Source organism: Dendrobates tinctorius, unplaced genomic scaffold (assembly GCF_039654945.1).
Source record: "Dendrobates tinctorius isolate UK_male_01 unplaced genomic scaffold, ASM3965494v1 ptg000162l, whole genome shotgun sequence".
In the NCBI taxonomy this organism is placed as follows: Eukaryota; Metazoa; Chordata; class Amphibia; order Anura; family Dendrobatidae; genus Dendrobates; species Dendrobates tinctorius.
Window position 1 is genome coordinate 47,890,363 of NW_027361829.1, and position 16,340 is coordinate 47,906,702.

General features: G+C 38.7%; 1 protein-coding gene across 1 annotated transcript in view; it reads left to right on the forward strand.

Annotated features, from left to right (window-relative positions):
- The first annotated feature begins 11,528 nt into the window (after positions 1-11,528).
- The window catches only part of TBX20 (T-box transcription factor 20), a 39,101-nt gene continuing 34,289 nt past the window's right edge, over positions 11,529-16,340 (forward strand). The window contains exons 1-2 of the mRNA XM_073549821.1: positions 11,529-11,854; positions 14,519-14,753. Coding sequence (XP_073405922.1) covers positions 11,731-11,854; positions 14,519-14,753 — 359 coding nt within the window. The 5' untranslated portion in view covers positions 11,529-11,730. The remainder of the gene's footprint in view (positions 11,855-14,518; positions 14,754-16,340) is intronic.

The window sequence follows — 16,340 nt, forward strand, 5'->3', positions numbered from 1 at the left end:
GGCCCCTAGAGCAGTGGGGGCCCTAGGCAGCTGCTGGTTAGTATGCCAGCAGGTGTCAGTGCTTGTGCCCACCAGAAAATCCTTCGGTTCTCCGGTGGGCCAGTCCGACCCTGCCCCCATGTGCCAAACACACCTGACTACATACAGGCAACATCAAGTGAGGAGACATGGTGGGCGGTTCCCTCCCGCACTGCACCACCCACTAAGCTTGGCCCAGAAAATGGAGGGTTAACCCCCTCCAAAAATGAAAAGCTGGAACAAAACTTTCAAGCCCATATCACAGAAAACATACCTTTCTGTGGTGCATATCTCCTCCTGTGATACATTATCAGGCACCCTGTCACACTAAACTTGACTCTGTGAATGTTTAGAGCAGACCTCTGACACCCATGGTATAAAATGTGCGAACAGCTCTGCAGAATGGCCCATCTGTGGTTGCCCACAGTCAGTTGGGGGGGAAGGTTAATTGGAGTGTCACTATAAGGGTCAGCCAGGACTATAGTCATGGCCAGTGGCACTAAAGTATCAGTGTCCAGGCCTTCCCTCACAGAAAAATACAATCCACTGTACGGCGTTCAGGTCCCCCTGAGCAATTCCCAAGCAGCAATGGCCCCTCTCCGAGGCGTCTCCCAGTAACTGAGACACAGTCCATGGTAACTTGAATGACATGTAGCAGTACCACCAGATAATCGTAAAAACGTTAAGAACATTAAAGGAGGAAGAGCAAGTCAATAGTATCACTCCACCCCCTTACACCACCACTGAGGACTGTACTGTGTGTGATGTTAATGTGGAGGAAGAAGAGCAGAGGCCACTTGATGTAGCGCTTGTCATCTACTGGAGCACATGTTCTTTCTGGCCCTCATCTACAAAGCATACCTTTGTACAGCTGCCAAAAAAAGGGAGAGGAGTTGCCCATCCAGTAACAGAAGTTGTAAAAATGCTGCGCAAATTCTGACTGCAGCAAAACAAACCGACTTCTCATCCCTCATATCATACCTGTCTCACAACCCTAAACAGCTATTCAGTACTTTCAATTCTTTCCTGCGTCCACCAGTTCCCCCTCCCTCTCCTCTCACTTGAATACTTTGCCTCACCACCTGTGAACGTGACGCAATAACGTCCCATCTCATTCCAAACTTTACCACAGTCTTCATCACAAGCATAACCCACCTCTTCAACCTGTCACTAATAACTGTTGTCTTCCATCCTAATTGAAACATAACCTCGATAACACCCATCCTCAAAAAGCCCACGTTTGACCCATCCTCTGTATTTACCCATCGCCCCATATCATTTCTCCCCTATGCCACCAAACTACTGGAACATGTCCATTTTGGACTGTCCTCCCACCTCTCCTCTTGCTCCCTCTTTGACCGGGTACAATCTGACTTCCGATCACACCATTCCACTGAAACTTCCCTGACTAAAGTCACCAACAACCTACTAACCGTCAAATGAAAGTGACGTGAGTTTGTCTTCCTCCTTCTCCTGGCATCTGTCTTTGACACAGTGGACCATTCCCTGTTACTACAGATGTTCTGATCTGTTGACATTACAGACTTTGTTGGATCTCCTTGTACCTAACACACAGGACATTCAGTGTCTCCTACTCACACACCACCTCCTCATCTTGCCCCCTATGTGTCGGTGTCCACCAAGGTTCAGTTGTAGGAGCGGGAACTATGCTTATAGGGCGCACTCGCGCGTTCCCTCCGCATCAACCTAAGGTATTACCAACCTATAGCTGGGTGACACCTTCTATTTAAGGCTTCTCCTCCAATATGGAGGTGCCTGAGCTATGTTGTTAGTTTACCTTGCATGTTTGCTAGTTGTCTAGGTTCCCAAGGTCCATCTGTCTGCTTGTCTACCCTGTACCCGTCTGCTATTATCTGTCTGTGCCCGTCTGCTTGTACCTGTCTGCACTCTTCTCTCCATCAGCCTGTCCAGATCGCACCTGCCAGCACCCATCTGTTTTAACAACCGGTCCAGACCGTACCTGCCAGTGCTTTTCTGTTCCTCAGCCGGTCACTTCTGCACCCGCGGTTGTAGAGTCCCTTCAGTGCCTGCCTGCATTTTTCATCCCTCCTTTTGGCCTTAGCAGCTTACCCGCTGTAGGGGGTCAGCTGCCACATTCTGTAGGTCAGCCATGGAGTAGCATCTGGTGCCACCTCTTTGTACATCTTTGAGTCGCAGTTTTCACCTGCTGCTACTTGTCCAAGTAGGGATTTGGGAGGCCACCTAGTTACACCCCTTCCAGGCTTTCAGAGGGATACAGAACAGTGATTCCACCACCTTGCCGATTACAGTCTCCATCTGCTGGGTTGGCTGTAGTGGAAGAGGTAACTTGGCACTCAAAAAATTTTTTTTGCATTTATTAACATCCAGGCGACAATTACGTTGTGAATGGACCTTCATCAGAACTGGTTCAGACAACGGTTCTATATTCCGCCTTGTGCAATGAGCGCTCATCCACAGCAATGGAGGTCGCAATCCACATGTGCGCTGCTGCACACAGATCCCAGGACAATATCCAGGCATCTTGTCTCATTGAGGTGTCATTACACAAGGCCACTAGATGGGGTGCATGTTTATGTTCATAGCTCATAGATAGTGTAACTAGTGCAAACACATAGTAAGCAAAGGGTTAATTTCATAGGAGGGGCTACTGCTTGGTAAGTCAGGGGATAGTTTCTAGAAGAGTCAGAGGGCCAGAGGCGCCCGAAGGGTCCACATTGGCAATAAGCCCAGGACTCAGCAGCAGTTTCGCAACTTTGCAAGTGAGAAGCCCAGCCTTCCTCCTCACCAGCACAGCAACTGGCTAGTAGAGAAGAATGTAGCAACTTATTGCTTGGGCACACACCTTTAAGACTGGGGCAAAACGGTCTGTGAAACCCACAGAAGCAGTAAGTACAGATGGAGAAGAAGCAGGGCCAGTACAGAGAGCAGTACAACAATCAGGGCTCATCCTCAGTGGCTACTGACTTCGGCAACTAATGATATTGTGTCTGGGGCGAAACAGATCGAGGGATGCTTGGCCGTGGCAGAGCTGAACAAAGAGGAAACTGGGAAATCATCAGGGACGGTTCAACCCGGGCCCGTACAGAGTAATCATGAAAACCTGTTGTAAATGCTGTGAAGTCTTTGGAAATGCTGTGTAAAGAACCAAGTAAAGATGTCTTTGTTGAAGTTATGATGGACTGTGTCTCTGTTAATGTGAATTTTCCGGAAAACGGTCTCCCACTGCATAGGGTGGACCCTGAAGAAGCTGAATCTGGAGACACAGGTATGCTGACTAGCAAGCATGATTTTTTGTGAGGAGATCAGAGCCCCGGTTTCCTCGGCTACGACTACTGTCCTGGACCTCCCTTACAAGTGTGCCAAAAATTTTGTCCGGCCCATTTTTGCGGTTATGTCCAGTTTGCCTTTTTCTTTATTTTTTGTGCTTTTCCAAAACACACAAAGGAAATAAACATGTTTATAACAAAACGTGTAATTGCAATAATTTTCTGGGAGAAAATTTTCAAAAAAGTGTCGGTAGGATGATAGTAGCAGTGTGAATGGTTTTAGGGTCCACCTGCACCTCCTACTTGAAGACTATGTCACCTTCTACTGATTATTGGACTTCACCTGTGTGTTCAGGATTTCAGGTAGAAGAACATGTTATCGTTTGATAGGCATCCTGGTCTGTAAGAATATATAAAAGTCACAGTGGGCAACTACGCGAGGCTGAAAAGAAATCACTTCATGCCTGTTTCACTTTATTCTCATATTTCCACAATCCTTTCTTGGTGGGTTAAGAGAACATGGCACCAAAAAAGCAAAAGTCCTCCACAGGATATTGTCTAATCTAAGACCAGTGGTGCTTGAAATAACAGGCTGATAAGATCAGAGTGTGTAGACAAACACATCACATCAACTTACTGGAGTTGCTATAGTGCAGTGTACCCATTTTTGGTGATTAAATCTCAGTTTGAGACTTTTTACCTTCTGGAAAGCAAATCAGATGAGTGAGGCATGCTATGTACATGCTGGACCAATAAGGAAAGGTAAGACAAGGGTTTTCAGAGCTGAGAAGACTCCAGAATAATTCTGCATACAGCAGCAAGAATGAAAAATAAAAAGCAACTCTGAAGTTATTCTCAAACTCATATTTTTACATCGTATTAAAAATGTTTTATGCCATGTATAGTAGATTTTATGATCTCTGAAGAGTTTACAAAACCAATAGTGACAAACACTGCAGACTGCTTAGTTACAGACAACTCTCTCATTTTGCTTCATGAATAATTTTTTCTCTCCATAATCACATGAAGCTTTCACCAGAGAAGTGGAAGTTTTTAACTACTTGACTACATGACAAATTCTTATAGTTATACTATAACAGACATATAATAGACATATGTAATCTATAACAAACATATATGAATCTAAATAATATTTTTTTGTTATTTTTTTCTTTTTATTTGAACATAGACTCATGTCTAAGCAAGATAAATCTCAACTATATTATCCTGTGATTTATATGCTGATTCTTTTTTTTAGTACAGTAAGTTACACTGCTCAACACTGAAATTACAGCACCAAGAAGGAAAAGTTATGGAATTGTGGAACTCATCGGATCGATAGTCATGTTAATGACATGCAAATGATTAAAAAAATGGAAATACATTTTTATTTTAATGATAAAAAATGAAAATACATTATTCAATACATCTACGTTTATTCATTATTGAGTATGAAATACAGAAATGCACGCACTTTTACGCTTATGGTGTGGGGTGGCATAACGTACAGTAGCCGGACCCCTCTAGTCTTCATTCTAGATACACTAAGGCAGTGCCGGACTGGGGTGTCAAGGGTCCACCAGTAACATTGACTCTGGTGGTCCACTGTTCAGCCACATGCAAATATCACACTACCCTCATTCACAAATTTGCCTATGTTTCTATATAATTATAAACGGAGTAGTTTGTTAAATGAAGGTTGAGATGATGCTCTTTTCTGTACATAGTGAGACAAATGCACACTATTTCTCATATAAGTGGAGTAGAGAGCCACTCCTGCATGGGGGCCCACCGGAGAATTCAACTGTTCTCCAGTGGGCCAGTCCAAGCCTGCACTCAGAGCTCTGCTCTACAATACTTAAATTGAGGAGCCAATGAAGGAGGTACCAAAGAGTCCCTGGACTGAGACAAGCCTGCCTGGTACAATTGGGATGTAATTGAACAGCAATTGCAAAGGAAGCTGCCAGCAGTGGATCATGATTATTTGCTTGCCCAAGTGCATTCAGCATGGCAGAACATTTCTCAGACAACCGTTAATAACCTCATTGTTAGCAGCCAAGGCGAGTAAGGGTGTGTGTTTCTGAGTGTGGCAATCATACTCAATGCTAAATAAATTGAGATATTTTAAAAATTTTCATCTTTTTCATCATTTGCCTATCATCGAACCTGTGATTTTCATAATTACCAAAACGTTTCCTTCTTGGTGTACTTAAATGTAAAATGGATTTTTTACTTTTTGATGTAATGTTTAGTGATTGTAATAAGTTCAGTGATTGATCAAGATTCCTAAACTGGGTCCCACACTGAACCCCATTAGGCACCCAGTCTGTTTCATTATAGACTTGGTTTTGGTCTTTGGCTTAAAACAGATATTGATGTTTCGATACTGGGAGAAAACTAGAAATGACAAACCTTAAAAATTATTCAAATACCTCTTTTTGAATCAATCTTTATTCATGTATAAGGTTAAAGATTTTTTTCAGTGTCTAAAATTAATGGTGTATCTTTATGGTAGGACCTCAATGTGTTTGTTGGTCTGACCTCAGGACTCACTGGATTACTAAACATTGCCCCTTATCTATTTGCATAAGTTTGTGTTACCTTTGGCTCACCAAAATGAAGGAGGCTGATACAGTTACACGGTCTAAATCTTCTCTGTGTCACTACTGCAGGATAGTGGAGGGCTGTGCTGCGTTGGGTTCTGCAGTAACGGAGCTCCAATAATGAGCTATACTTGTTGAATCAGAATGTACTTCTTGTCATTTATTATGTGTAGACCTTTCCACCATTAATAAATAAAAATTAACCGTAAATATAAATATTTGATTTCTCCTTTTGTCGGGATGTTAAATATTATCTAATCACTTCTATATCAAAAAGATAAGTGATGGCTAATGTGACTACTTTACAGCTATAAGAAATGTATAGATATGTTTCAGGCTTGAGAAAGGTCAGATAGGGCTGAAACGTTGCCTCGTCTTCTTGATGTTTTTTCATATTATGGAATAAAGATTTAACTTTTTATAAGGATTTGCCTTTTGGCGCCTTGGATTTCTTGGACTTTTGTAAATGTAGCTAAATATGTCAGAATATATTTCTCATTGTATTATTGCTGCCTAAGTAGAATAATTCACCATTTAGGATGACATCATTCTAAGCGGAGTTACTGTCGTAGAAAGCTGGGAATCTATAATGGAAGTCATATTAGTGGTCAGATGGCTTAGGTAAGTTTGGCTAGCCACAGATATTAGATAGCTGCCGGTTACCCTCCTATTATAACATGCACATTGCCTCCAAGGTCTTGGGCTGAAAGGTTAATTTAGTAGTTTGGTGGAGATAAACCACTGCAAATTATGTATGTGTCCTCCTCTTGGAATGAAATAATTAAAATGACAAAAGCTAATTGATAATTACCTATATGTCTATACTGGACGTAAGATGGTGGGATAGGAGAGGTGAAATAGACTGGTTTGGCGATTTATGGCTCCTAGTTCTTTCAAATCCTACAATTATTCAGGAGTTTATCATAGTGGAAGTGTTAGCACCATAGATAGTAACCAATGACATTAGCCATCGTTATAAGAGCCTATAAATGTCCCTATCATATTAAAATAGGCAAATCTATGTCTTCATAAACTCACATATCTGTTAACACCATTTATAAATAAATTAGCCGATGCATACACTAACAAGTAACTCACGCCTCATAGGCACATGTGACAGCGAATCCCTACTTCAAATATACATTGTACACGGGATGAAAATAAACCTCAGCAACAAGTGATAATAGTAGACTGCAGGAAAATATACAAACAGCCTCCAGCAGACATGCACAGGCTCATGCTCGGTCACTTGGCATGGTATTGGTTAACATATATAAAAAAAGAAGTAGCCAGTTTGTAATAAAATAAATATAGGGATTGGTTTACATGGAAAGATCCAGAAAGATGGTACACATTACAAAGGGATAGGAACAGAGAGCTAAATGTGATTACTACAGGGAGCAGGTGCAGGGAACTCACACAGAGGTTGGCTGAAAACTGAGCAATGTTCCTGTACTGGTGTCCAGTGCTGATCACATATCTGTATTCCTATTCATTACTGTGAAACCAAAAATGCCCTATATTATATAGTATCCATATAAATAATATGTATTACCAGAAGAATATTGATCATATATAATAATAGAGCTTAATGAGCAATTATTTCCTGAACAATTAAACAATATACTACTAAAATAATAATAATAATAATAATAGTAATAATAATAATACACATCAAATAATTATTGATGGCACATTTTTATTAGTAATAGTAGGAGGCATAATATTGCATATCATTTAAATAGCATGTCTTAAGATAATAATAATAATAGTAATACACATTAAATTATTATTTATAGCACATTATTACTAGTAGTAGGAGTAATATTACATATTATCTATATAGCATATTTGACAATATAATAATACACATTAAGTAATTATTGGTGGCACATTATTATTAGTAGTAGTAGGATTGGCGCAGTAGGAGTAATATTACATATTATCTAAATAGCATATATGGCAATATAGCATTGATAATAATAATAGTAATAATAACAATAATAAAAAATATAGTATTTATAGTGACAATCATGTGAATAGCATCAGTTTTAATAATTCTTGATTTTGGTGTGATTCAGATATCATTAAATAATAATCATGAAGCTGTTATTACTATAATTATTACAAGTAGTAAGTAATTAAAAAAAGTAAACATTTATAAAATACTAATCGTTATTATTTTGATAACATTTGTATCAAATTATTCTCATAATGATGATTGTTCTGATAAAACCAGGGGAGCCAAAACAACAGTATCACAAAGGTTATCGACATTCTTCTGTTAAGAGGCAATAAGACACAAGACATGGAATTGTAGAATAAGTATCTGTAAACTATTCTGATATGTGAAAATGCCACTGATGAATGAAAAATATCTGACTGATTACAGAATAAATAAATTATATAAAAAAGAGCACCATTTGCCTGAAAATAGTGTACATACCAATAACAGCACACCGAAAGGAAAACTCCATAGATTTCGTTTTCAGTTGTAATTATGTATATATTTACAACTATATATATATACTGCTCATAAATAAAGGGAACACCTAAACAACACAATGTACTAGGATGTGTTCCCTTTATTTTTTTGAGCAGTGTGTGTGTGTGTGTATGTGTATAGATCACAATGACTATCATTATAATGATCTAAAATGCTAGTTATTTTCATCTGGGAACTGAATAAGTTGTAGAGCCTAGGAACATAAAAAAATAAAAAGTAAATGGATAATGTCACAGTAAAAAATGGATAATGTCACAGTTGCAAAAAATTGCTAATGGATTATTTGCACAATTTATTATTTTATAATAATAATAATTTAGTAAAGAAGAAGAAGAAAACGATTAAGTATTTATTGCTAGAAGTGTGAGAACAATTCGGAGTGAAAAGAAATGACCTGTGGAAAGCAGGGGCAGCCCCCTGTACTGGCTGTGAGTGAGGGGGGAGCAGAGGCGTCTAGACTGCAGTCATTCCGTTATCACGTTGCGGGGGCAAAAGCAAAACTTCTCCAGAGGGGACACAGGAGACCCTGCCATGAGGTCACGTTACTAGACACTCATGGCAGTATAACATTGTGTTATTCCACAGTTATGCAAACAACCACAACATTACAAAGTGGAACTACCATTGTTTCAGCTTTACTAAGTGAGAATATGTGCCCTGGAATCTGAAACAGATCTCAATACACCTGGAGCAATAAATGTGGATTTCACTTTCAACATTCAGTTTAATTAATTAATCAAGGGCTTGTATATATATATATATATAGTCATAATGAATAGTATATATATATATATTCTTCAGAATAATAATTATTACTGTCATATTAGGATAAAGTTTGACCAGTGTCTGAAAGTGTAAATCCCCCCCACCCAACCTCCCCTCAAACACATACACTTTCCACAGTTCAGCAAGGGGGTGCAGATAGAGAGTGTTGATGTAAGGAAAAGGCCAAGACATTAATAGACACTTCCAGAGATATGTCATTGTAAGAAAACACATTAATCAGTGTACCTGCAGTCAGGGCTTTCTGCTGCCTGCTCCTCTGTGTCTTTCCCATAGTCTCCAGAGTCCTGTCCAGTTCGCAACATGCTATATAGTCAAGTGGATTATCCCCACTGAGAGAAAGGGGTCTGGATGTGATAGCAGAAGGGTGCAGACTATACAAATGTAGCCACAGAGTCTCCTTGTGGTGCCTGGGCACAAGGGAAAACATCGTCTCTGCTGCTACAGTAAACAGGCTGCATGGCATTTACATAGGACTGCCCAAGAAGAAAAAGTAACAAGAATGATCATAATATTAATAATAATACAAATGTCGGGAGCAGAAGAAATACATCAGGTCTTGGAAACGCTAATATTGGAAATTAAAATAATAAAAAATACACTGCTATAAAATAGAGAGATAGCTAGATAGATAATAAATAGATAATAGACATATATATATAATAGATAGATAATAGATAGATAGATAGATAGATAGATAGATAGATAGATAGATAGATAGATATGGGAGAGATAGATAGATAGATAGATAGATAGATAGATAGATAGATAGATAGATATGGGAGAGATAGATGATAGATAGATAGATAGATAGATAGATAGATAGATAGATAGATAGATAGATAGATATGGGAGAGATAGATAGATAGATGATAGATAGATAAATAGATAGATAGATGGATAGATATTGGAGAGATAGATAGATAGATAGATAGATAGATAGATAGATAGATATGGGAGAGATAGATAGATAGATAGATGATAGATAGATAAATAGATAGATAGATGGATAGATATGGGAGAGATAGATAGATAGATAGATAGATAGATATGGGAGAGATAGATAGATAGATCGATAGATAGATATGGAAGAGATAGATGATAGATAGATAGATAGATATGGGAGAGATAGATGATAGATAGATAGATAGATAGATAGATAGATAATAGATAGATAGATAGATAGATAGATAGATAGATAGGGGAGAGACAGACAGATAGATAGATAGATAGATAGATAGATAGATAGATAGACATATAGATAAGGGAGAGACATACAGACAGACAGATAGATAGATAGATAGATAGATATGGGAAAGATAGATGATAGATAGATAGATAGATAGATAATAGATAGATAGATTGATAGATAAGGGAGAGACAGACAGATAGATAGATAGATAGATAGATAGATAGATAGATAGATAGATATGTTTAAAAAATAATCACAATCCCATTAGACTGTGCATTTTTTGCACAGCACTCATGAAAGAAGAAATGTAGGAAACTGAGGGTAGGTATCTTTGGCAGGATCATCCCTGGCCTGATGACACTGATGTCTTCTGGAACTGTTTGATTTTCTCTCTGTTCCTACTAAGGTTCTAATAAATTTTAGAATTCTACTTTTTTGTAGTTATCATTTTGATTTTATGAGCCAGATAACTGACCCCGACTCATAATAACACTGTGGAAACAAGCCATTAATTGCTAGTAAAAGGCTTGGTCCCAGGGTGGTGGGGAGATAATTGGGAGCTGCTCTATCACTCTCTAATACTCCTAATAGAGGCAGACGCCTGCCATTAATTGTGAGTGCAGCCTACCTAATGTGGGGAGCTGGTGCCACTAGTGTCACCCAAAATAGAGGAGGGGGTAACTAGACCTCTGTCCTTGTCTCTATGATATGGCTGGCCTAACATGTCTTCCATGTACAGTCACATGGAATGGAGGGGCTGTGGATCCTGCCATCAGACCCCACACTTCATTGTCCTTAATTGCTTGTGCTTAGACCACATCTGTAATTAATCCTAAAATGACAATTGATGTTCCAATCTCACCCAATGTTGGACATGCTGAGGCCACCCCACCCCCTAATTGTATAAGGAAATGACAGTGGATGGTAAGAGAGCAAGGTGCAGAGTCTTAATATTGATAATAAAGTGCGTGCTAGCTTCACCCCCTTGTGCCACCACCTCCCAGACATTTATCAGCTGGATCCTGCACAGATGACGTTCAAGGCCTCCAATTGGCCAAGGGGGAGATAGGATCTGTGTGGCCACCAAATTAAGGAAGGGGAGGCAGAGTCCACACTCCTGCATTCAGTCCAGCTGCAGCTTTACACCCACCCTGCCTCCTCCTGACCTCCTGCCAGCAGCACTCTCTAGACTTAGTGCCAACATCCCAAGGAGAGCAGCAGCCCCTGGAGGAGACTCAGCCACCATGTGCTGCTCCTAGAATGGTCCCTGGCCCCTGTGTGTCCCATCCACTGCACCCCTAGGGAGGAGAACGGCCGGCTCCTCTACACCACCTGTGTCTGCAGCCGACATAGTCCGACATGGAGTACACAGCTTCTCCCAAGCCCCAGCTCTCCTCCAGGGCGAATGCCTTCTCCATTGCGGCCATCATGTCTAGCGGGACAGCCAAGGACAAGGACACTGAGAGCACCATCAAGCCCCTGGGTGAGTCCAGAAAGCTACCGAGCCAAGTGCACATAGGGGGGAAGCCGCTCTATACACACAGAGACAAATGTTCTTCTATCGTTTCACAGTTCCAACTGATTGTGCGAGGATTGAATATTTTCTACATAAAGTTACATAAAGTCAGTGCAAAATAGCCTACAATGCATTCATTCTATCTATCTACATTTATATCTATAAATACATATATATATACATTTATAATACACATATATGTAGGTGCACCTCTATATGTATACATATGACTGTATATCTAAGTATATATATATATCATACACAAGTGTATATAGTTACCATATATGTGTAATTGCTTATATATACATATATATACTGCTTAAAAAATTAAGGGAACACTAGACTCTCTCACTGAGCAGACACATGGATATTGGTGACCTTCCTATCATCTCTACCTGTTGTTTATTCCCTTGGCAGAACAGCAGGAGAAACTGAATCACAAGCAGTGTAGATTTCACAGAAGTTTCATTCACTTGGAGTTACATTTTGTTGTTTAAGTGTTCCCTTTATTTTTTTTGAGCAGTGTATATATAGTTGTGTGTATAATATATAGATATATATATATAGCCATACTATATATAGATTATAATATTTTAATACATAGTATCATAAACCTAAAATCTAGGATCTAGATTGCTCCAACCACTTATTGAAAGTGCAATGATGATGAATGCCATGCAGAATTTATTTATTAACCAGTTTAAAATCTAGTTAATACGAAAGAGCTGAGAAGCTGCGCTCAGCCAGGACTTCAGCTTCCCCGCCGGACGGATCCGTCCCGGTGTCTGCTCTGGACACTGCCGACCATTGAGAGAAGCTCCTCCGCGGACAGATCGTCCGCCCGACATCTGTAGTCAGAGAGGTGAAGCAAGAGGAGCTTATGATCGGCACGGACGGATTCAGGACGGACACTGTCGGGCTATTCACGCTATTGTGTTCCTTCATAAATGATGACTATGCGATCTATTCTTAGAATCTGCCGGAATATTTAGATAATTAGAAAGGAAATAAATTCAGGTTAAACTGTATCATCCATCTCTCAATCTATCTACAGTACAATGTTGATAGGATTTGCTAAAGGAAGCATTATTCTATTATTATTCTATTTTTCCCAATAAATCTATTCTATACCTTTCCCCATAGCTTGGTATTATTTTTTGTCAAATTCAATCCAAGTGATATGTGACCATATAAAACCCTGACCAATGTGTAGTTCCAGAAAGCCTGAATGAAACCCTATGGCCACTGTGCCATTAATTCTCACCGACCGGAGCTACAGGGTCAATATTTCCAGGAGACACCGGACTCCTCTACTGACACAGCTATAGCATGGGCTACAAGGGGAAAAGCCAAGGAAGAGATCAGTTACCCAGAATTCGTTTCCAATTATTGCAGGGGCAATGTCCGAAAGTTTTCATCTATACAGAGAGACTGCTTTATTCTCGCTCCTTGTATATAGCATAAGTGGATAATATATATATATATATATATACATGTGTATCTATATCTGTATATAGCTATCTCCTGTATTTATATATATAGAGAGAGAGAGACAGAGAAAGATAGCTATATACAGATATCGATATAGGTGTATTTACAGATATATACAGCAAAATATTCAGAATTGAGAGTCCTTAGTGTCTAAGGACTCTCAATTCTGAATATGTTTCTATCTACTGGCTAACACGGTACAAAGATATACATCTGTCCTGTACATATACAGCATAATTTATTTATATGCATTCATATATAGTGTGTTTTATTTTCTCAATATCTAAAGCACATGTTTACGTTGAATTGTGATTGCAGTATTGTTATGAGCATATCTAATTATGTATCGATATATTTTACATACAGTATATAGTAATATGTGTGAATTATAAATATATATATTTATATAGTATGTTTATAACAAAACAGGAAAACACTGTAGATGTTTACTAAAGAAAACATACAATACAGGAGCAGTTATAATTATATTTTCTATGTTAGAAGCATTGTATCAACTACAGTAAACATATACATAGGATCTTATGCATAATTATATATATATATATATATATATAATAATGCATTGTTTTGTTTAGTGTACCCTTTATTTTTTTGAGCAGTATATATATATATATCTGTGTATAATATGTTTGTATAAAATGTGTTTGTTCAGCATCTCTTTCATCATTTTGCTGTAGATAGCTATTTATTCATATTATGCACAAGGTCCACAATATATTTATATGCACATTTTATTCCGTTTATGAAGAATATGAGACCTTATTTTGTTAGCTATCATTTGAATAATTAATTAGAACCTATTGGTTCTTTACCATATATATATATATGTGCTCTCATTCCTCCCTCTTTACCTTTCAGTACAATGCTGCTTAGGAATATGGGACTACATGTGCAGCAATGAATGGTGCTCTCCTGCTCTTCCAGTCTGTGGTTCTATTACTTTATACATGATATCCCTCAATGACATGACATGAGTGGACACTAATGCACAGTTTTATCTTTCTCATCTCCAGCCCAGTGCATTCAATTGCTTTTAAATGAGAGAGAGACTTCGCAGGACTGATTCCTGGTGTCTTGGTTAATTCTGTCATTTATATATTTGCTTTTCCTTTGTGTTAGAACAATTTGTGGAGAAGTCATCATGTGGGCAGCCTCTGAGTGACATATCCAGCGTGGACCCTCATGGGGACTTTAGCAGCAGCCCTGTAACTCTGTGTACTGAGCCCCTAATCCCCACAACTCCCATCATCCCCAGTGAAGAGATGGCCAAGATTTCATGCAGTCTGGAAACCAAGGAGCTCTGGGACAAATTCCATGATCTAGGGACAGAAATGATCATTACCAAGTCTGGCAGGTAAGATTAACTTATAGTCTCAAAAAGAAGAAAATTGCAAAATAAATCTGTGTTTATTTTTTTAACATTTGTTTACATACGGCAACAATTATTATGATTGCAAATAAACAAAAACAACTATACAATTGAAATAGTCGAATGATGGTATAATATGGCATAATAACACTCATGGGATATACATAATAATATCTAATAACATGATGTAAGTTTGTTTTTTTTTTTGTTTCACATCACACATTGTCCCATGTTGCAATAAGTATGGAGAAGCAATGGAATGCATCTAATGGTCACTCCACAACAGATGTGTATTATCTTTGAGGCCCAAAGCATAAACAAGAAAAATCTTGCAATAAAAATGACAGCACATACGTTACACGTAATTTGTACAGCTGACGTGAGGCTCAGGGTCCATGGGATACCTCAGGAAGAGAATTACAAGGAAATCTTCCAGGAAACACTGGCCGGCCATTTTTAGGAACTAATCCCTACCTCCTAGTGAGATAAAAGACCTATTCTGTTGTTCATACATTCCCATAGACAAACTGTACCTTTAACAACTGAAAAACATCCCAATATCAGTATGGCAACAATGTATTAAAAAGACCCATTCATTATGTTCATTTCTGAAGAGAACATTTCTAGCCGGAGTTCAATGTAATGGCGACCCTATAATAAATGGAAAAATATGATATACCAGTGTGGAGGCCATATACTAATACATCAGATGTTATCATGTTATTAAGTAGAATATTTAGCTCCTAAATGTGGTTTTGTATACCGAGACTAAAATATGTGTTCCACTTTTTTTTAATTTGTTTTTGACTTCTGGAGACATTTAAACACTATATTGTATGCAGTTTAACCCTGTGATTGGGGAATCTAATGGATATTAGCCCATGCAGACATAATTTGGGTCTTCTAAGACCCATACGGCCATCCATGCAGGGGACACCAGATGACCACATGATCAGCCACTGTTCATTGAATAGAGCTGGTTGAGCTCTGTGTTTGGACAATATGTGAACATAGAGAAGAGAGAAGCAGTGTTTAAGCCTTATTCCCATAGATCTGGCTCTACATAGTTTGTTTTTTTACTCTGACATGGTGGAAACATCCCACAGCTGATCTAATAGTTTTCTGTAGGATCATGCTGGTTTTCTGTCGTGCTGGTTGCACTGGACTGGTCCTTGAGCCAACCAAAATGTTGAATGCAGTGTTTTTATGGTGCTATGGAAGAATGATTATTACACAGCATTCACAACTTTTTACACCAGTTATGTCTGATGCAAGAATAAAACAAATCTCAGATCACAATTGATATATGGGAACCCAGCGTACACCTCTACTTTCTCTCCGGTGTCCCTGGTGGCATCTGACCTGATCTTGCATCCAAGTATTATTTAAAGCCAATGCACTGTACACTTAGGATATGTTAACAAATGGCAAAGTAGTCGAAAAGAGATATTTGACTGTATAATTGACTTAAATAGGGTTTTCTGAAATCTATTTCCATGCTGCAGAAATAAGTCCAATTCTGTTGTATAAGAAATAAGCCCATGCATGTTACCAGGTTGATTCCTTACTAAT